Here is a 16,055-nt window from a genome sequence, read left to right on the forward strand (position 1 = left end):
TGGGGAGATGGATAGAGAGAGAAAGAGACAGAGAGAGAAAGAGACAGACAGAGAGAGACAGACAGGGAAAGAGACAGATAGAGATAGACAGACAGACAGATGGTGAAAGAGACAGACAGACAGGGAAAAAGACACACAGAGACAGACAGGGAAAGAAACAGACCTGGAAAGAGGCAGACCTGGAAAGAGACAGACGGGGGAAGAGACAGATGGGGAAAGAGACAGACAGACAGGAAGGCAGGGACAGAAACAGGCAGACAGGGAAAGAGGAGACAGCCAGAGAGACAGACAAAGATAGATGGGGAAAGATACAGACCTTGATAGAGACAGAAAGGGAAAGAGACAGAGAAATAGATATAGACAAGGAAAGAGACAGACAGAGACTGGCAGACAGGGAAAGAGACAGGCAGTAAAAGACATGGATAAAGAGATGGACAAAGACAGACAGGGACAGGGAAAGAGACAGGAAAAGATACGGGGAGACGCATGTGGGAAAGAGACAGACTTGGGAAAGAGACAGACCTGGGAAAGAGACAGACAGAGACAGGTGGGGAAAGAGACAGGTGGGGAAAGAGACAAGTGGGGAAAGAGACAGACCGGGAAAGAGACTGACCTGGGAAAGAGACAGACCTGGAAAAGAGACAGACCTGGGAAAGAGACAGACCTGGGAAAGAGACAGACAGAGAAAGGTGGGGAAAAAGACAGTTGGGGAAAGAGACAGACTGGGAAAGAGACAGACCTGGAAAGAGACAGACCTGGAAAGAGACAGACCTGGAAAGAGGCATACCTGGAAAGAGACAAACAGAGACAAGTGGGGAAAGAGACAAGTGGGGAAAGAGACAAGTGGGGAAAGAGACAGGTGGGGAAAGAGACAGACTGGGAAAGAGACAGACCTGGGAAAGAGACAGACCTGGGAAAGAGACAGACCTGGGAAAGAGACAGACAGAGACAGGTGGGGAAAGAGACAGACTGGGAAAGAGACAGACCTGGAAAGAGACAGACCTGGAAAGAGACAGACCTGGAAAGAGACAGACCTGGAAAGAGACAGACAGAGACAGGTGGGGAAAGAGACAGGTGGGGAAAGAGACAGACGGGGAAAGAGACAGATGGGGAAAGAGACAGATGGGGAAAGAGACAGATGGGGAAAGAGACAGACCTGGAAAGAGACAGACCTGGAAAGAGACAGACCTGGAAAGAGACAGACAGAGACAGGTGGGGAAAGAGACAGACGGGGAAAGAGACAGATGGGGAAAGAGACAGATGGGGAAAGAGACAGATGGGGAAAGAGACAGACCGGGAAAGAGACAGACCGGGAAAGAGACAGACCGGGAAAGAGACAGACCGGGAAAGAGACAGACCGGGAAAGAGACAGACCGGGAAAAAGACAGACCGGGAAAAAGACAGACCGGGAAAGAGAGAGACAGACAGCCAGAGAGATAGAGAGAGACACAGAGATAGAGACAGACACAGAGACAGATGTAGAGACAGATAAACTGATACAAAGACAGACAGAGATATATAAACAGGCAGACAGAGACAGACACAGACAGACAAGGAAAGAGACAGACAGCGACACAGAGACAGAGACTGGGAGAGAGACAGTTACTATCCCGGGCAACACCCGAGTACTACAGCTAGTATATATACAGTATATTATATATACACACATAAATGTGAGAATACAATATATTTTGCTTATGATTTTTTCTAAAAGATTAGCCCAGTACTGTTCTATAAAAAGGCTTGTGATAATGAGGCATGTCACACTTTGGCACCTTACTGAGAAAGGATTTCATACCAGCTATCTTGTGTGGTCTGAATTTCTCCAGCGGCTCTCAGTGACCTTAAGTTTGAGATTTAGCACACATTCACTGTTAAGAAGGAGATTTCCCAAAACTGTGGAATTTTCCTTAACACATATACTGTATAAATAAAGTATATAATGTACATATACATATTGCTTGCTGATTGATAGAGGCACATATCTGCAGCTCCTAGAGGTAAGCTAAGTTCTTTACTCTACTATGTCCTACAGACTGAAAGACAATGAATGGAGAGCTGATGCATGTGCATGGCAATTGCTCCATTTAATAGAGGTTCATCAACCCCCTGCCTAGAGACCGGTGAGAGTTTCATTGGCCACAGAACGCAGAGTGATGAGCATCATTATCATCTAACAGGTGAATAGGTCATAAGTTATAACTTGCTAAGGCTAGAATAATAATTCTAATCCTTTAAGTCACGTAGTGGGTCAAGCTGAGAATAATACATAAGCTGCAATTTATTGTATGTTGACAATGAGGAGGAGGCAACGACAAGCCCCAAAGTGTATTTTGTACTTGTCATATAACAGCCTTATGAGGCATCAAAGCTTATCCGCCATGTGTCACAGCGAAGGTCAGCGTAACTAAAGTCTGCAATGCACTGCCAGCATCAACCATTAATAGTAATAATATAAATACAAAACACAAGATTTTGTAACAATTTCACTGGCCAAGATCAGCATTGTTATCCTGTTTATTGTGCCTATTTACGCTTCGTGATGATGAATAGAAATGTTTTTGGCAATGTAGAAGAACTTACCATGACCATTGGGGTTCCCGCCAGTCTTATGTTTTCATTTATATAACTCATTAGCTGTAAAAATACTGGATCCTCATAATCAAAGCGATGACCCAGTAATATGGAGACAATGATATTGGCGACGGCTGCGTTCATTATCATTGTGTTCTCGAATGGTTTTCCTGGAAATTTGAGAGAGATTAAGAATATTGTATAGTATAAATTATGCCCAAAAATGAAAACTGCTCTTTATATATTATTCATAGCATTTTAGGTCTTCAGGTCTATAGATCCATGAACCACCAACCTCAATCTCCAAGGAGAGCTACGCAGAGGTGGCACAATAGTCAACCAAGCACTACAGTCCTCTTGTTTGAGGAATCGGTGAGGGTCTGAGCACCGGTCCTCAATCAATCAAAACTTCCACTATGTGAAAAGATTACATTAGGGAACAAACATTTTGTTGCATCCACAAAAACACTTGTTCTTACTTAATTCAAGTCTTCTGATCTCAAAACGAGATTTGTTTTTCTCTGTAAGCTAAAGTTTTTTTGCAATTCAAGATTTTCATCTTATTGAACAAATATCAACATTTAGTTTAACATTATGAAGTAGAACGTCTTCTTGGGCATCATCTTTGTGAAAATGTAATAATGTAATGCAGTAAATACACTAAAAGATATGATTGCATCAGAGTTTGTCTACAATTTCAAAATAGAACATATTAAAACACTTAAAATTTGTGCAAAACTTATTTAATTGCTATTCAGGCAAAAATTTGCATGTATAGATGTTGCGTTTGTGTACTTGTTGAGGACAATCTCGTTTGATGCTCCAGCAGTAGTCTGCCAGCATATTTTTGTCTCATCGCCCCTAATAATGCTCTTCCATTGTCTTTAGATCTTGATGAAAGCGTAAGTAACTTATCAAGGTGACTGTTCAAGAAGTGAATCTTAATGCTTATGTTACATCCAATGTCACGGAAAGCCAACAGCATCTTTTGAACCAGAAGTTCATAGTTTTCTGCTTTTTTGCTGCCAAGGAAGTTCTTTGTAACTGCCACAAAAGACTGCCATGCTGCTTTCTCCTCCTTATTTATCTTCTTTGCAAATTCTTTGTCACATATGAGGGTTTAATTTGAGATCCATGAAATGCGCCTGCTTTTATCTTTTTGAAAGGCAAGGCAAGAAAAACAGAAATAATAAGTTGAAAGCATTCACTTTCTCTATTTAAAACCCAAACAAACTGCTTCATTAAACCAAGTTTGATTTGAAGTGGGGGAAAAATGATCCTGTCTCGGTCAACTACAGGTTCATTCACAATATTTTGCATCCCTACTCCCAGAGCTTCATGTTTCGGCCACTCCTTCTGTGTCCAGTGTTTCTTCCGAGCTCAACTGTCTCACAAACACAGAAAACAAGAATACTTTGTGAAACATCTCTGTTGTCCTAGCAGGAGATTTAACATTTTAAGATCTACATAAATGATCCAATTATGCTCCTCATACTTGAGTTAGTTGAGGACAATTTTTATGTCATTATAATCTTCTCGTAGATGAATTGAATGACCAGTTAGAACCGTTGCATTAATATTACCGTTATGTAGGAGAACACATTTCAGACTCTTTTTAGAGCTGTCAAGAAATAGCCGCCATTCTGTTGAACTGTAAGTGGTAACTAGAGTTGAGCGCGGTTCGTGGTTCGCGGTTCGAGTGATTTTGGGGGGTGTTCTAGATAGAACTAGAACTCGAGCTTTTTGCTAAAAGTTCAGCAGCTCGAGTTACGTTCGAGAACAGTTTGATCACTATAAATGTGGCTTTTCACAGTAAGGCTATGTGCACATGTTGCTATCTGCATGTATCCTGCATCCCCAGCACAATCCCTCTCCCTTTCCTACTCACCGATCACGGGTGTCTCACTCCACGGCTGTCACAAATCTGCAGCATATTTTCCTCTTTAGAAAATGGCTGCCGCTTCATTAGTCAATTAGTTATTCCGTGCTTTCCCCACCCACCGGCGCTTATGATTGGTTGCAGTCAGACACGTCCCCAAGCTGAGTGACAGCTGTCTCACTGCAACCAATTACAGTCGCCGGTATCGTGCATTAAAATAAATAAATAAATAAATAAAAAAATAAATAAAATGCGGTTTCCCCCATATTTGGTACCAGTCAGGATAAAGCCGCACGGCTGTAGGCTGGTATTGTCAGGATGGAGAGTGCCACGTGTCACGCTCTCCGGGTCCCCTGCCCTGCTCCCCGGCTCACCTGCCACGCTCCCCGGCTTCCCTGCTTCTCTCCCCAGTCTCCAGCCTCCATTGCCCGCGGTCTCCAGGCGTCCCGGTCCCCGCTCCCGGCGCCCGTCGGCTACACAGCCCCAGCCCGGCTCTCCTGCTTCTTGCTCACCGCTCCCTGCCCTGGCTTCTGGCACCCGGGCCGCGCGCATGCGCATTCGGGCGCGCGCGCGGTCATTGACCCTTTCTTAAAGGGCCAGCGTCCACTGACAGGAAATTGAGCACACAGGTACAGGGTATAAAGGGGTTTAGTGTCCAAGTGGGCGGGGCCTGTTCTTCGTGTTTTCCAAGCTAGGAGTCAGGTCTCCTTGTGTCTCTGTGCCATACTTATCTATCTCTCTTCTAGAGCCGTTCCTGCCTCACCATCCGGTCCTGCCGATTCCCGAACCCCGAACGCTGACTATCTGCCATCCTGTCAGTCCGTACCACCTCTGATCCCTGTGGTGACCCGTCCTCTCGCTCCATCGGTTCCGGACTCCGCCTGACAACATCTCGGCCTCCGAACCTGAGCTCCGTCACCCGGACTACCATCAGTGACTCCGTGGTCCCAGGGACTTCACCATTCTACTCTTGTACACGGACTGTCCTGCTACCCATAGTGCTCCGGCTACCAGACCCCTTGCCTTCATCAAGGAGTTCGGCCCAGTGGATCCACCTCCTGGGTCTGCCCGTCCACCTGGCCCTAACACCACGGTATGGGGAGCCCACCACCCTAACAATATCACCCTGCAGCAGCCCAGAATTGCCGCATCCATTAGGTGCGACAGTCCTGCGGGACTCTACCCAGTTCATCCCGAATTGCCCTGGTGTGGTGGCAATTGGGGTAATAATGAGTTTAATCATGGCAGGCGTCTCCCCGAGATACCTTCCATGATTAAACTGTAAGTGAAAGTAAAGAAACACACACACCGAAAAATCCTTTATTTGGAATAAAAGACAAAAAACCAACCCTGGTTCACCCCTTTACTAATACCAAAAATACCCTTCCAGGTCCGAAGTAATCCACACAACAAGGTCAGCTCTGCTCTCTCGGGATGTAGTGGCTCCATAGCAATGAAATGACTCATGCAGTTAGCAGAGACTTCAGTCAGCACAGCAGGTTTCAAGATTAGAAAATCTGCCTATTGGTTTTGTAACAGGCAATAGACTAGTGGATAAAGCGCCTGCCTAAGAAGTATAACGTTGGGAGTTCTAGTCCCGGTAAATAATTTTTTTTTTTTTATTTATAATTTTAAATTAAAATTATTATCTATTTATAAAGTGAAAGTAAATAAACACACCGCGAAAAATCCTTTATTTGGAATAAAAGACAAAAAAACACAGTTTCACCATTTTATTAAAATCCTCCAATACCCCTTCAGGTCCGACGTAATCCACACGACACTGTCATCTCTGCTACAGAACACGAGTGCTAGACCCGGTAAATTTATTTATTTATTTTTAATAAATTATATTTATAATATATTTATAAATATAATTTAATTATGCACTGAGGGGAGGAGCCGGACATCAGCTGTGAGCTCTCTCTCTTGCTCTCCTTTCTTTCTCTCTCTCCTTTCTCTCTCTCCTTTCTTTATCTCCTTTCTCTCTCTCCTTTTCCTTTCTCCTATCTCTTTCTCCTTTCTTTCTCTCCTTTCTCTCTCTCCTTTCTTTCTCTTCTTTCTCCTCTTTCTCTTCTCTCTTCTTTCTTTCTCTCTCTCTCTTCCTTCTATCTTTCTCTCCTTTCTCTCTCTCCTATCTCTCTCCTTTCTTTCTCTCTTTCTCTCTCTCCTTTCTTTCTCTCCTTTCTCTCTTTCCTTTCTTTCTCTCCTTTCCCTCTCTCCTTTCTTTCTCTTCTTTCTCTACTTCCTCTTCTTTCTCTTCTTTCTCTACTTTCTCTTCTTTCTCCTCTTTCTCTTCTCTCTCTTCTTTCTCTCTCTCTCTCTTCCTTCTCTCTTGCTCTTCATTCCCTCTCGCCTTTCTTTCTCTCTCTCCTATCTCTCTCCTTTCTTTCTCTCCTTTCTCTCTCTCCTTTCCTTCTCTTCTTTCTCTACTTTCTCTTTCTCTTCTTTCTCCTCTTTCTCTTCTCTCTCTTCTCTCTCTTCTTTCTCTTCTCTCTCTTCTTTCTCTCTCTTCCTTCTCTCTTTCTCTACTTTCTTTCTCTCCTTTCTTTCTCTCTCTCTCTCTCTCTCTCCTTTCTCTCTCTCCTTTCTTTCCCTCCTTTCCCTATGTCCTTTCTTTCTCTTCTTTCTCTACTTTCTCTTCTGTCTACTTTCTCTTCTTTCTCCTCTTTCTCTTTTCTCTTCTTTCTCTCTCTCTCTTCCTTCTCTCTTTCTCTTCTTTCTCTCTTTCCTTTCTATCTCTCTCTCCTTTCTTTCTCTCCTTTCTCTCTCTCCTTTCTTTCTCTCTTTCTCTCTCTCCCTTCTCTCTGTCTCTTCTTTCTCTCTCTCCTTTCTTTCTCTCTCTCCTTTCTTTCTCTCTCTCCTTTCTCTCTCTCTCTTTTCTCTCTCTCCTTTCTCTCTCTCTTTCTCTCTCTCTCCTTTCTTTCTCTCTCTCCTTTCTTTCTCTCTCTCTCTCCTTTCTCTGTCTCCTTTCTTTCTCTCCTTTCTCTCTCTATTTCTCTTTCTCCTTTCTTGCTCCTCTCTCTCTCCTTTCTTTCTCCCCTCTCTCTCCTTTCTTTCTCCTCTTTTTCTTCTTTTTCTTCTTTCTCTCACTCTCTCTCTTTCTTCTCTCTTTCTCTTCTTTCTCCTCTTTTGCATCTTTCTCTCTCTTCTTTCTCTCTCTCTCTTTCTCAGACCTGGCGATGATCAGCTGATGTGGTCACCTGACGGAATCAGCTGACACTATAAGTCGAACGGTGAGGCCGGCTTTTTACCGCCTAGCCGGCTAAACTATCAGCTGATGCTGTCGGACAGGAGTCTGCACTGAAGAGTGTAGTTTGTTTTTTGTTTTTTTTGCACTGATGCATCAGCTGATTGTATAAAAGCCATTTATACAATCAGCTGCTGTGTCATGTGAATCAGGCCCTTGAACCTGACACATCATCTGATCACTTTTCCTTCCAGCAAACTGATCAGATAATATTGGATTCGGATTGGACAGCGCGGGACCCTTGACCCAGGATTATTGCGGAGGGGGGTTCTTTATTTCAATAAAGATGGAGTCACTAATTGTGTTGTGTTTTATTTATAATAAAAATATGTTTCTGTGTGTTGTGGTTCTTGTTATTGGTACTAGAAATTCATGGTGGCCATGTCTAATATTGGCGTGCCACCATGAATTTCGGGCTTAGGGCCAGTTGATAATATACAGCTAGCCCTAACCCCATTATTACCCAGCAAGCTACCTTCACCAGGGCTGTTGGAAGAGTTGGATATAGCGCCAGATGATGGCGCTTCTCTGAAAGTGCCATTTTCTGGGGCAGCTGCGGACTACAATTCGCAGCAGAGGGTCCCAGAAAGCTCAGGCCAACCTGTGCTGCGGATTCCAATCCCCAGCTGCCTAGTTGTACCTGGCTGGACACAAAAATATGGCGAAGTCCACGTCATTTGTTTTTTAATTATTTCATGAAATAATAAAAAAAGGGCTTCCCTATATTTTTGGTTCCCAGCCGGGTACAAATAGGTAGCTGGGGGTTGGGGGCAGCACGTAGGTGCCTGCTGTACCTGGCTAGCATACAAAAATATGGCAAAGCCCACGTCATTTGTTTTTGAATTATTTCATGAAATTCATGAAATATTTAATAAAAAAAAGGGCTTCCCTTTATTTTTGCTTCCCAGCCGGGTACAAATAGGTAGCTGGGGGTTGGGGGCAGCCCATAGCTGCCTGCTGTACCTGGCTAGTATACAAAAATATGGCGAAGCCCAAATAATTTTTTGGGGGGGGGGGGCAAAAAGTCCTGCATACAGTCCTGGATGGAGTATGCTGAGCCTTGTAGTTCTGCAGCTGCTGTCTGTCTGTATGGAGGAGAGCAGACAGCAGCTGCAGAACGGCAAGTGTTGTGAATGTTAGTTATGTCTTGGCTGCTGGGAGGCTCCCTCTGGTGGCCAGGAAGGGTTTGGACAGAGACCAGGTGGGTTGTGCAGTGGGTGTTTCCTTTCCTAATTCTCTGCTTATTTAAGTCCTGGTCATATTGCAGGCTGTTGCCGGATGTCAGTTGTACTTTGTATTTTCAGCCTGCTTAATCCTGCTCTACACCACATCTTCCCCAGATAAGTGCTTGCTCTTTATTTATTGTCTGGTTCTTTTGTTTATCTGGGTTTGTCATTTGTTGTGGTTGGTTTCAGTTTATTTCCTTCCAGGGATTTTCCCCCTCAGGGGATTGTTGAGGAACTCCCTGCAGTTCTGTGTGGAGTTTAGCTCCTTTGGGTCCATGTGTTTATGGCTTGTTGAATTTGTTATAATTCTTGTTTTCTGTTCATTGGTATGACAAGGGCACCTGGTATAGGACGGAGTTCAGATCAAGCGATCTGAGGGCCTTTTTGTACTATCAGGAAGTTGGTATTTTGTAGGGTTTTTCTCTGGCTACCATCAGTTCCTTTCCTGTACTTTCCTATTTTAGTCAGCGGGGGCCTCACCTTTTGCTAATCCTGTCATCTACCTGTGTATTGTGTTTTTCCTATATCACCGCAGTCTTTGAATATGGGGGGCTTGCTATTCTTGTCTATTTTCTGAGGCAGAGAGTTATTCATCTTTCCTACCTTTAGGATAGCTAGTTCTCCGGCTGGGTTCGCGGTGCACAGGATGTTAGTTCACCCCTCGGCTACTTCTAGTTGTGTTGGTTAGTAAGGGGATGGCGGACAGATTAGTTGCCAATGCTCTTGTCACCTTTTTTGCCAATGATTTGTGGTGGTCTTCCATGGTTCCGGATCATAACAGTACATCCGGCCTACAAATTTAAAGGGTACTCTTAAGAAGGGAAAAAAAAAAAAGCTTCTGAGAATTTTTTTTTTTTTGGTGTTTTTCCTCTTCTTCTTTGGGTTCTGTGGAAGATTCCTTTTGTCTAGCATGGATGAATTGGGTGAGCGTGTTGCTCATCTTGATGCTAAGGTTCATCATATAGAGTCTTATCTTGCACAGACTCCCCTTGCAGAGCCTAAGATTCCTGTTCCTGAATTTTTTTCGGGAGATAGATCGAGATTTTTGAGCTTCAAAAATAATTGTAAATTATTTTTTGACCTGCGCCCTAAGTCCTCAGGGAATCCCGTACAAACTCAGGGTTTGGATTCTGCAGAAACGTTTTGTCAGAAATTTCGTAAGTGGGCGGTCCTTACCAAATGGAATGATGATGCGCTTGCGGCTCTTTTTCGGAAGGGTATTGCTGATGCTGTGAAGGATGTAATGGGAGGATTTCCCGTCCCTTCTGGTCTTGATGCCTCTATGACCTTGGCCATTCAGATTGATAGGCATTTACGTGAGCGCAGGAAGATACCTTCTGGTTTTGTGCCTGTGGAACAGCCTTTGGAGCCTATGGAGTGTGATAGGGTCCTTTCTAATGCTAGTCGGCAGGGGTTCAGATGGAAGAATAGACTGTGCTTCTATTGTGGAGACGCTTCTCATAACATCTCTGTCTGCCCTAAACGTGAAAGGAGATTGGCTACTTCTGTTACTGTGGGTTCTTTGCAACCAAAGTTTCTTTTGTCTGTCACATTGATTTGCTCTTTGTCTTCCTTTTCTGCATTTGCCTTTGTGGACTCAGGGGCAGCCCTCAATTTGATGGATTTTGGGTTTGCTAGGGATTGTGGTTTTCCCATGGTTCCTTTGCAAACTCCTATTCCTTTAAGGGGCATTGATGCTACCCCTTTGGCAGAACATAAACCCCAATTTTGGACCCAGGTGCCTATGAGAGTTGCACCAGCGCATCAGGAGACTTGTACATTTTTAGTATTGCATAATCTACAGGATACCTTGGTACTGGGATTTCCGTGGTTGCAGACCCATAATCCGGTTCTTGACTGGAGATCCTTATCGGTAGTTAGTTGGGGTTTTCAAGATTTGCATCAGGACCTTTCCGTGTCATCCACGTCTGCTCAGGCAGTTGATGTTCCAGCTTTCTTGTCTGATTTCCGTGATGTATTTAATGACCAGGAGTCTGATTCTCTGCCCCCACACCGGGACTGTGACTGTGCCATTGAGTTGGTGCCCGGTTGTAAATTTCCCAAGGGGCGGATTCTCAACTTGTCTGTGCCCGAACATGATGCCATGCGGTCATACATCAGAGAATCATTGGAGAAGGGGCACATTCAGCCCTCATCTTCTCCTTTGGGTGCTGGCTTCTTCTTTGTTGCTAAGAAAGATGGTTCGTTGAGGCCTTTATTGATTACCGTCTTCTTAATAAAATTACAGTCAAATATCAGTACCCTTTGCCTCTGATGTCTTATCTGTTCTCTAGAGTGCAGAGTGCCAAATGGTTTACGAAACTGGATCTCAAGGGTGCGTATAATCTCATCCGTATTAAGGAGGGTGATGAATGGAAGACGGCTTTTAATACTCCTGAGGGGCATTTTGAGTACCTAGTGATGCCTTTTGGGCTCACTAATGCACCCTCCATCTTCCAGGCTTTCATGAATGAAATTTTTCGGGACCTTATTGGTAAATTTTTGATTGTGTATTTGGATGACATCTTGATTTTTTTCTGATGATTGGGACTCTCATGTGGGGCAAGTACGGGAGGTTTTTCAGATACTTAAGGATAATGCACTGTACGTTAAGGGGTCAAAGTGCCTCTTTGGGGTGCAAAGGATTTCCTTTTTGGGCTTCATCCAGTCTCCCTCCGCTATTGAAATGGACCCGGTTAAGGTTCAGGCTATTTACGACTGGGTGCAACCGACTTCTCTAAAATCCCTGCAGCGGTTTTTGGGGTTTGCTAATTTTTACCGTAAATTTATAGCCAATTTTTCTGCCATTGTCAAACCTTTGACAGATTTGACAAAGAAGGGAGCTGATGCTGAACATTGGACCCCTGAGGCTATTGTGGCCTTCCAGGAGCTTAAAAGGCGATTCACTTCTGCCCCAGTTCTGCAGCAACCTCATGTGTCTCGCCCATTTCAAGTTGAGATCGATGCCTCAGAGATCGGAGCAGGTGCTGTTCTGTCTCAACGAGACGCTACTTCGGGTAAACTTAAGCCCTGTGCCTTTTTCTCTCGGAAGTTTGCTCCTTCTGAATGGAATTATGATGTGGGGAACCGGGAATTATTGGCTATGAAGTGGGCATTTGAAGAGTGGAGGCATTGGTTGGAGGGGGCTAGGCATCAAGTGGTGGTGCTTACGGACCACAAGAATCTCATCTATCTGGAATCGGCCAAGAGGTTGAATCCTCGGCAGGCCAGGTGGACTTTGTTTTTTACCCGGTTTACTTTTGTGGTCTCTTTTTTGCCGGGCACCAAGAATGTTAAGGCCGATGCCCTTTCCAGGAGTTTCTGCGCTGACTCTTTGGAGGTTGTCGAACCGTCTACTATCCTGAATGATGGTGTAGTTTTCTCGGCTATTTCGCCTGATCTGCGGTTGGCACTGGCGGAATTTCAGGGGGATAAACCTGAGCGATGTCCTACAGGGAAACTGTTTGTCCCAGACCAATGGAGAGACCGAGTTGTCTCTGAGGTTCATTGCTCTGTTTTGGCGGGTCATCCTGGCATTTTTGGTACTCGGGATCTTGTGAGACGCTCTTTTTGGTGGCCTTCCCTGTCCCGAGATGTCCGTCATTTTGTGCAGTCGTGTGGAGTTTGTTCTAGGTCCAAGCCCTGTTGTTCACGTTCTAGTGGGCTATTATTGCCTTTGCCTGTACCTAAGAAACCTTGGACGCACATCTCTATGGATTTTATTTCAGAGCTTCCCGTCTCTCAGAAAATGACTGTGATTTGGGTGATCTGTGACAGATTCTCCAAGATGGTCCACTTGGTTCCCCTATCTAAGTTGCCGTCTTCATCAGAGTTGGTGCCTTTGTTTTTGCAACACGTTGTCCGTTTGCATGGTATTCCCGAAAACATTGTTTCTGACAGAGGGGTGCAGTTTGTATCCAGGTTTTGGAGGATTTTTTGCTCCAAATTGGGTGTTCAGCTGTCTTTCTCCTCGGCGTTTCATCCCCAGACAAACGGTCAGACTGAAAGGGCTAACCAGACCCTGGAGACCTATTTACGGTATTTTGTTTCTGCGGATCAGGATGACTGGGTTTCGTTTTTGCCTTTGGCTGAATTTGCCCTTAACAATAGAGCTAGCTCTACCATGTTGGTGTCCCCCTTTTTCTGCAATTTTGGGTATCACCCTAGGTTCCTCTCAGGGCAGCTTGAGGCGTCTGACTGTCCGGGGGTGGATTCGGTGGTCGACAGAATGCAGCAGATTTGGGGGCAGGTAGTGGATAAATTGTTTCAGTCCCAAGAAACTGCCCAAAAGTTTGCCAACCGGCGTCGGACTGTTGGTCCCCGGTTTAAAGCAGGGGACATGGTGTGGTTGTCCTCTAAAAATATTCCTATGAGAGTTCGTCTCCTAAATTTAAGCCCAGATTTATTGGACCTTATAAGATTTCGGAGATTATTAATCCTGTATCTTTCCGTTTGACTCTTCCTGCGTCATTTAAGATTCACAATGTCTTCCATAAGTCCTTGTTGAAGAAACATGTGGAGCCGGCAGTTCCTGCAGCAGCGCCTCCTGACCCTGTTTTGGTACAAGGGGAACTAGAGTATGAAGTCGAAAAAATCTGGATTCCCGTCGCAGTAGGCGTCAGCTTCAGTACCTTGTGAAATGGAAGGGTTATGGGCAGGAGGATAACTCTTGGGTTGTGGCTTCTGACATTCATGTGGACAGGTTGGTTCGCGCCTTCCATCATGCTCATCCCGAGCGACCCGGTGGCATGGGTGAGGGTTCGGTGACCCCTCCTCAAGGGGGGGTACTGTTGTGAATGTTAGTTATGTCTTGGCTGCTGGGAGGCTCCCTCTGGTGGCCAGGAAGGGTTTGGACAGAGACCAGGTGGGTTGTGCAGTGGGTGTTTCCTTTCCTAATTCTCTGCTTATTTAAGTCCTGGTCATATTGCAGGCTGTTGCCGGATGTCAGTTGTACTTTGTATTTTCAGCCTGCTTAATCCTGCTCTACACCACATCTTCCCCAGATAAGTGCTTGCTCTTTATTTATTGTCTGGTTCTTTTGTTTATCTGGGTTTGTCATTTGTTGTGGTTGGTTTCAGTTTATTTCCTTCCAGGGATTTTCCCCCTCAGGGGATTGTTGAGGAACTCCCTGCAGTTCTGTGTGGAGTTTAGCTCCTTTGGGTCCATGTGTTTATGGCTTGTTGAATTTGTTATAATTCTTGTTTTCTGTTCATTGGTATGACAAGGGCACCTGGTATAGGATGGAGTTCAGATCAAGCGATCTGAGGGCCTTTTTGTAGTATCAGGAAGTTGGTATTTTGTAGGGTTTTTCTCTGGCTACCATCAGTTCCTTTCCTGTACTTTCCTATTTTAGTCAGCGGGGGCCTCACCTTTTGCTAATCCTGTCATCTACCTGTGTATTGTGTTTTTCCTATATCACCGCAGTCTTTGAATGTGGGGGGCTTGTTATTCTTGTCTATTTTCTGAGGCAGAGAGTTATTCATCTTTCCTACCTTTAGGATAGCTAGTTCTCCGGCTGGGTTCGCGGTGCACAGGATGTTAGTTCACCCCTCGGCTACTTCTAGTTGTGTTGGTTAGTAAGGGGATGGCGGCCAGATTAGTTGCCAATGCTCTTGTCACCTTTTTTGCCAATGATTTGTGGTGGTCTTCCATGGTTCCGGATCATAACAGGCAAGGCTCAGCATGCTCCATTCACTAGTGTATGCAGGAGAGCAGACAGCAGCTGCAGAACTACAAGGCTCAGCATACTCCATCCAGGACTGTATGCAGGAGTTTTTTGCCCACCAAAAAAATGACGTGGGCTTCACCATATTTTTGTATGCTAGCCAGGTACAGCAGGCAGCTACGGGCTGCCCCCAACCCCCAGCTGCCTATCTGTACCCGACTGGGAACTAAAAATATAGGGAAGCCCGTTTTTTTTTATTATTTCACTTATTTCATGAAATAATTAAAAAACAAATGACGTAGGCTTCGCCATATTTTTGTGTCCAGCCAGGTACAACTAGGTAGCTGGGGATTGGAATCCGCAGCACAGGTTAGCCCAAGGTTTCTGGGCGCCTCTGCTGAGAATTGCAATCCGCAGCCACCCCAGAAAATGGCGCATTCATAGAAGCGCCATCATCTAGCGCTGTGTCCAACTCTTCCAACAGCCCTGGTGACTGTGGCTTGCTGGGTAATAAGTGTTAATACTGGCTTTGTTTTGCTAGGTAGTATTAAGCCAGAGATTCTTAATGTCAGGCAAGTTTGACACGGCCATTAAGAATCTCCAATAAAGGGTTTAGAAAAGACACCACACAGAGAAAAAATACTTTAATAGAAATAAATACACAGGCACATTAGAGACTCCATGTTTATTACTCCCTCGCATCCCTCCACGATCCGGCTCTTCTGTCTTCTTTCTCCTTGAACACATGCAGCTTTGCTCCATCAGCAGCGCTGCATAGGAAGAAGGCGGTGCTATTCCCCGTGCAGTGTTCAGTGAGAAGAAGCTGCTGCTTGTGAGCGGTGACGTCACCACTAACAGGCGCATTGCTATAGCAATGGTGATCTCCATTATCGACCGGCTGTGGCAGCTGGATTATAACGGAACGGGGAAGCAGACCGGGAACCCGACCGCGTGCAAGAGCATGTCCCCGGTACACGGCGATACACAAACGATCAACGCGTACTGGAGAGATGCACTCGCAGGTCCTACATGACGCGTCCCAGTCATGTGACCAGTCTGTAGCCAATGAGATAACAGACACGTGACTGGTCACATGGCTATTTTGACATCATGATAGGTCCTGTCAGTGCTGGTTACCGGGAGGATGCAGCGATCATCGGATGGAATAGCAGCAGGAGACAGAGTGCAGGACGGATCGTGGGGACCGGTAAGTGTTATGGCAATGTTTATTAACTGTATGTGTACATTTAGAATGTGTTTTTATGTGTTTGTGATTGCCTCCTATTGTTTCCTATGGGGTTCAAGTGGTTCACCGAACCGGTTCGCCGCACCAAACTCGAACGAGACCTCCGTTCGGCGAACCAAGCTCGAGCCGAACAGCGACCGGTTCGCTCATCTCTAGTGGTAACACCAAGCTGGCTGAGAAGACTAGTGATATCAGTGATATCATATGTCATGAGA

The 16,055-nt window shown here is 45.1% G+C and overlaps 1 protein-coding gene across 1 annotated transcript in view; it reads right to left on the reverse strand.

Moving 5' to 3' along the window:
• Positions 1-16,055, reverse strand: part of LOC142297394 (uncharacterized) — a 181,706-nt gene that overhangs the window by 24,805 nt on the left and 140,846 nt on the right. Inside the window, exon 16 of the mRNA XM_075341620.1 lies at positions 2,584-2,744. Within this exon, the coding sequence (XP_075197735.1) occupies positions 2,584-2,744 (161 nt within the window). The remainder of the gene's footprint in view (positions 1-2,583; positions 2,745-16,055) is intronic.

Source organism: Anomaloglossus baeobatrachus, chromosome 3, assembly GCF_048569485.1.
Source record: "Anomaloglossus baeobatrachus isolate aAnoBae1 chromosome 3, aAnoBae1.hap1, whole genome shotgun sequence".
In the NCBI taxonomy this organism is placed as follows: domain Eukaryota; kingdom Metazoa; phylum Chordata; class Amphibia; order Anura; family Aromobatidae; genus Anomaloglossus; species Anomaloglossus baeobatrachus.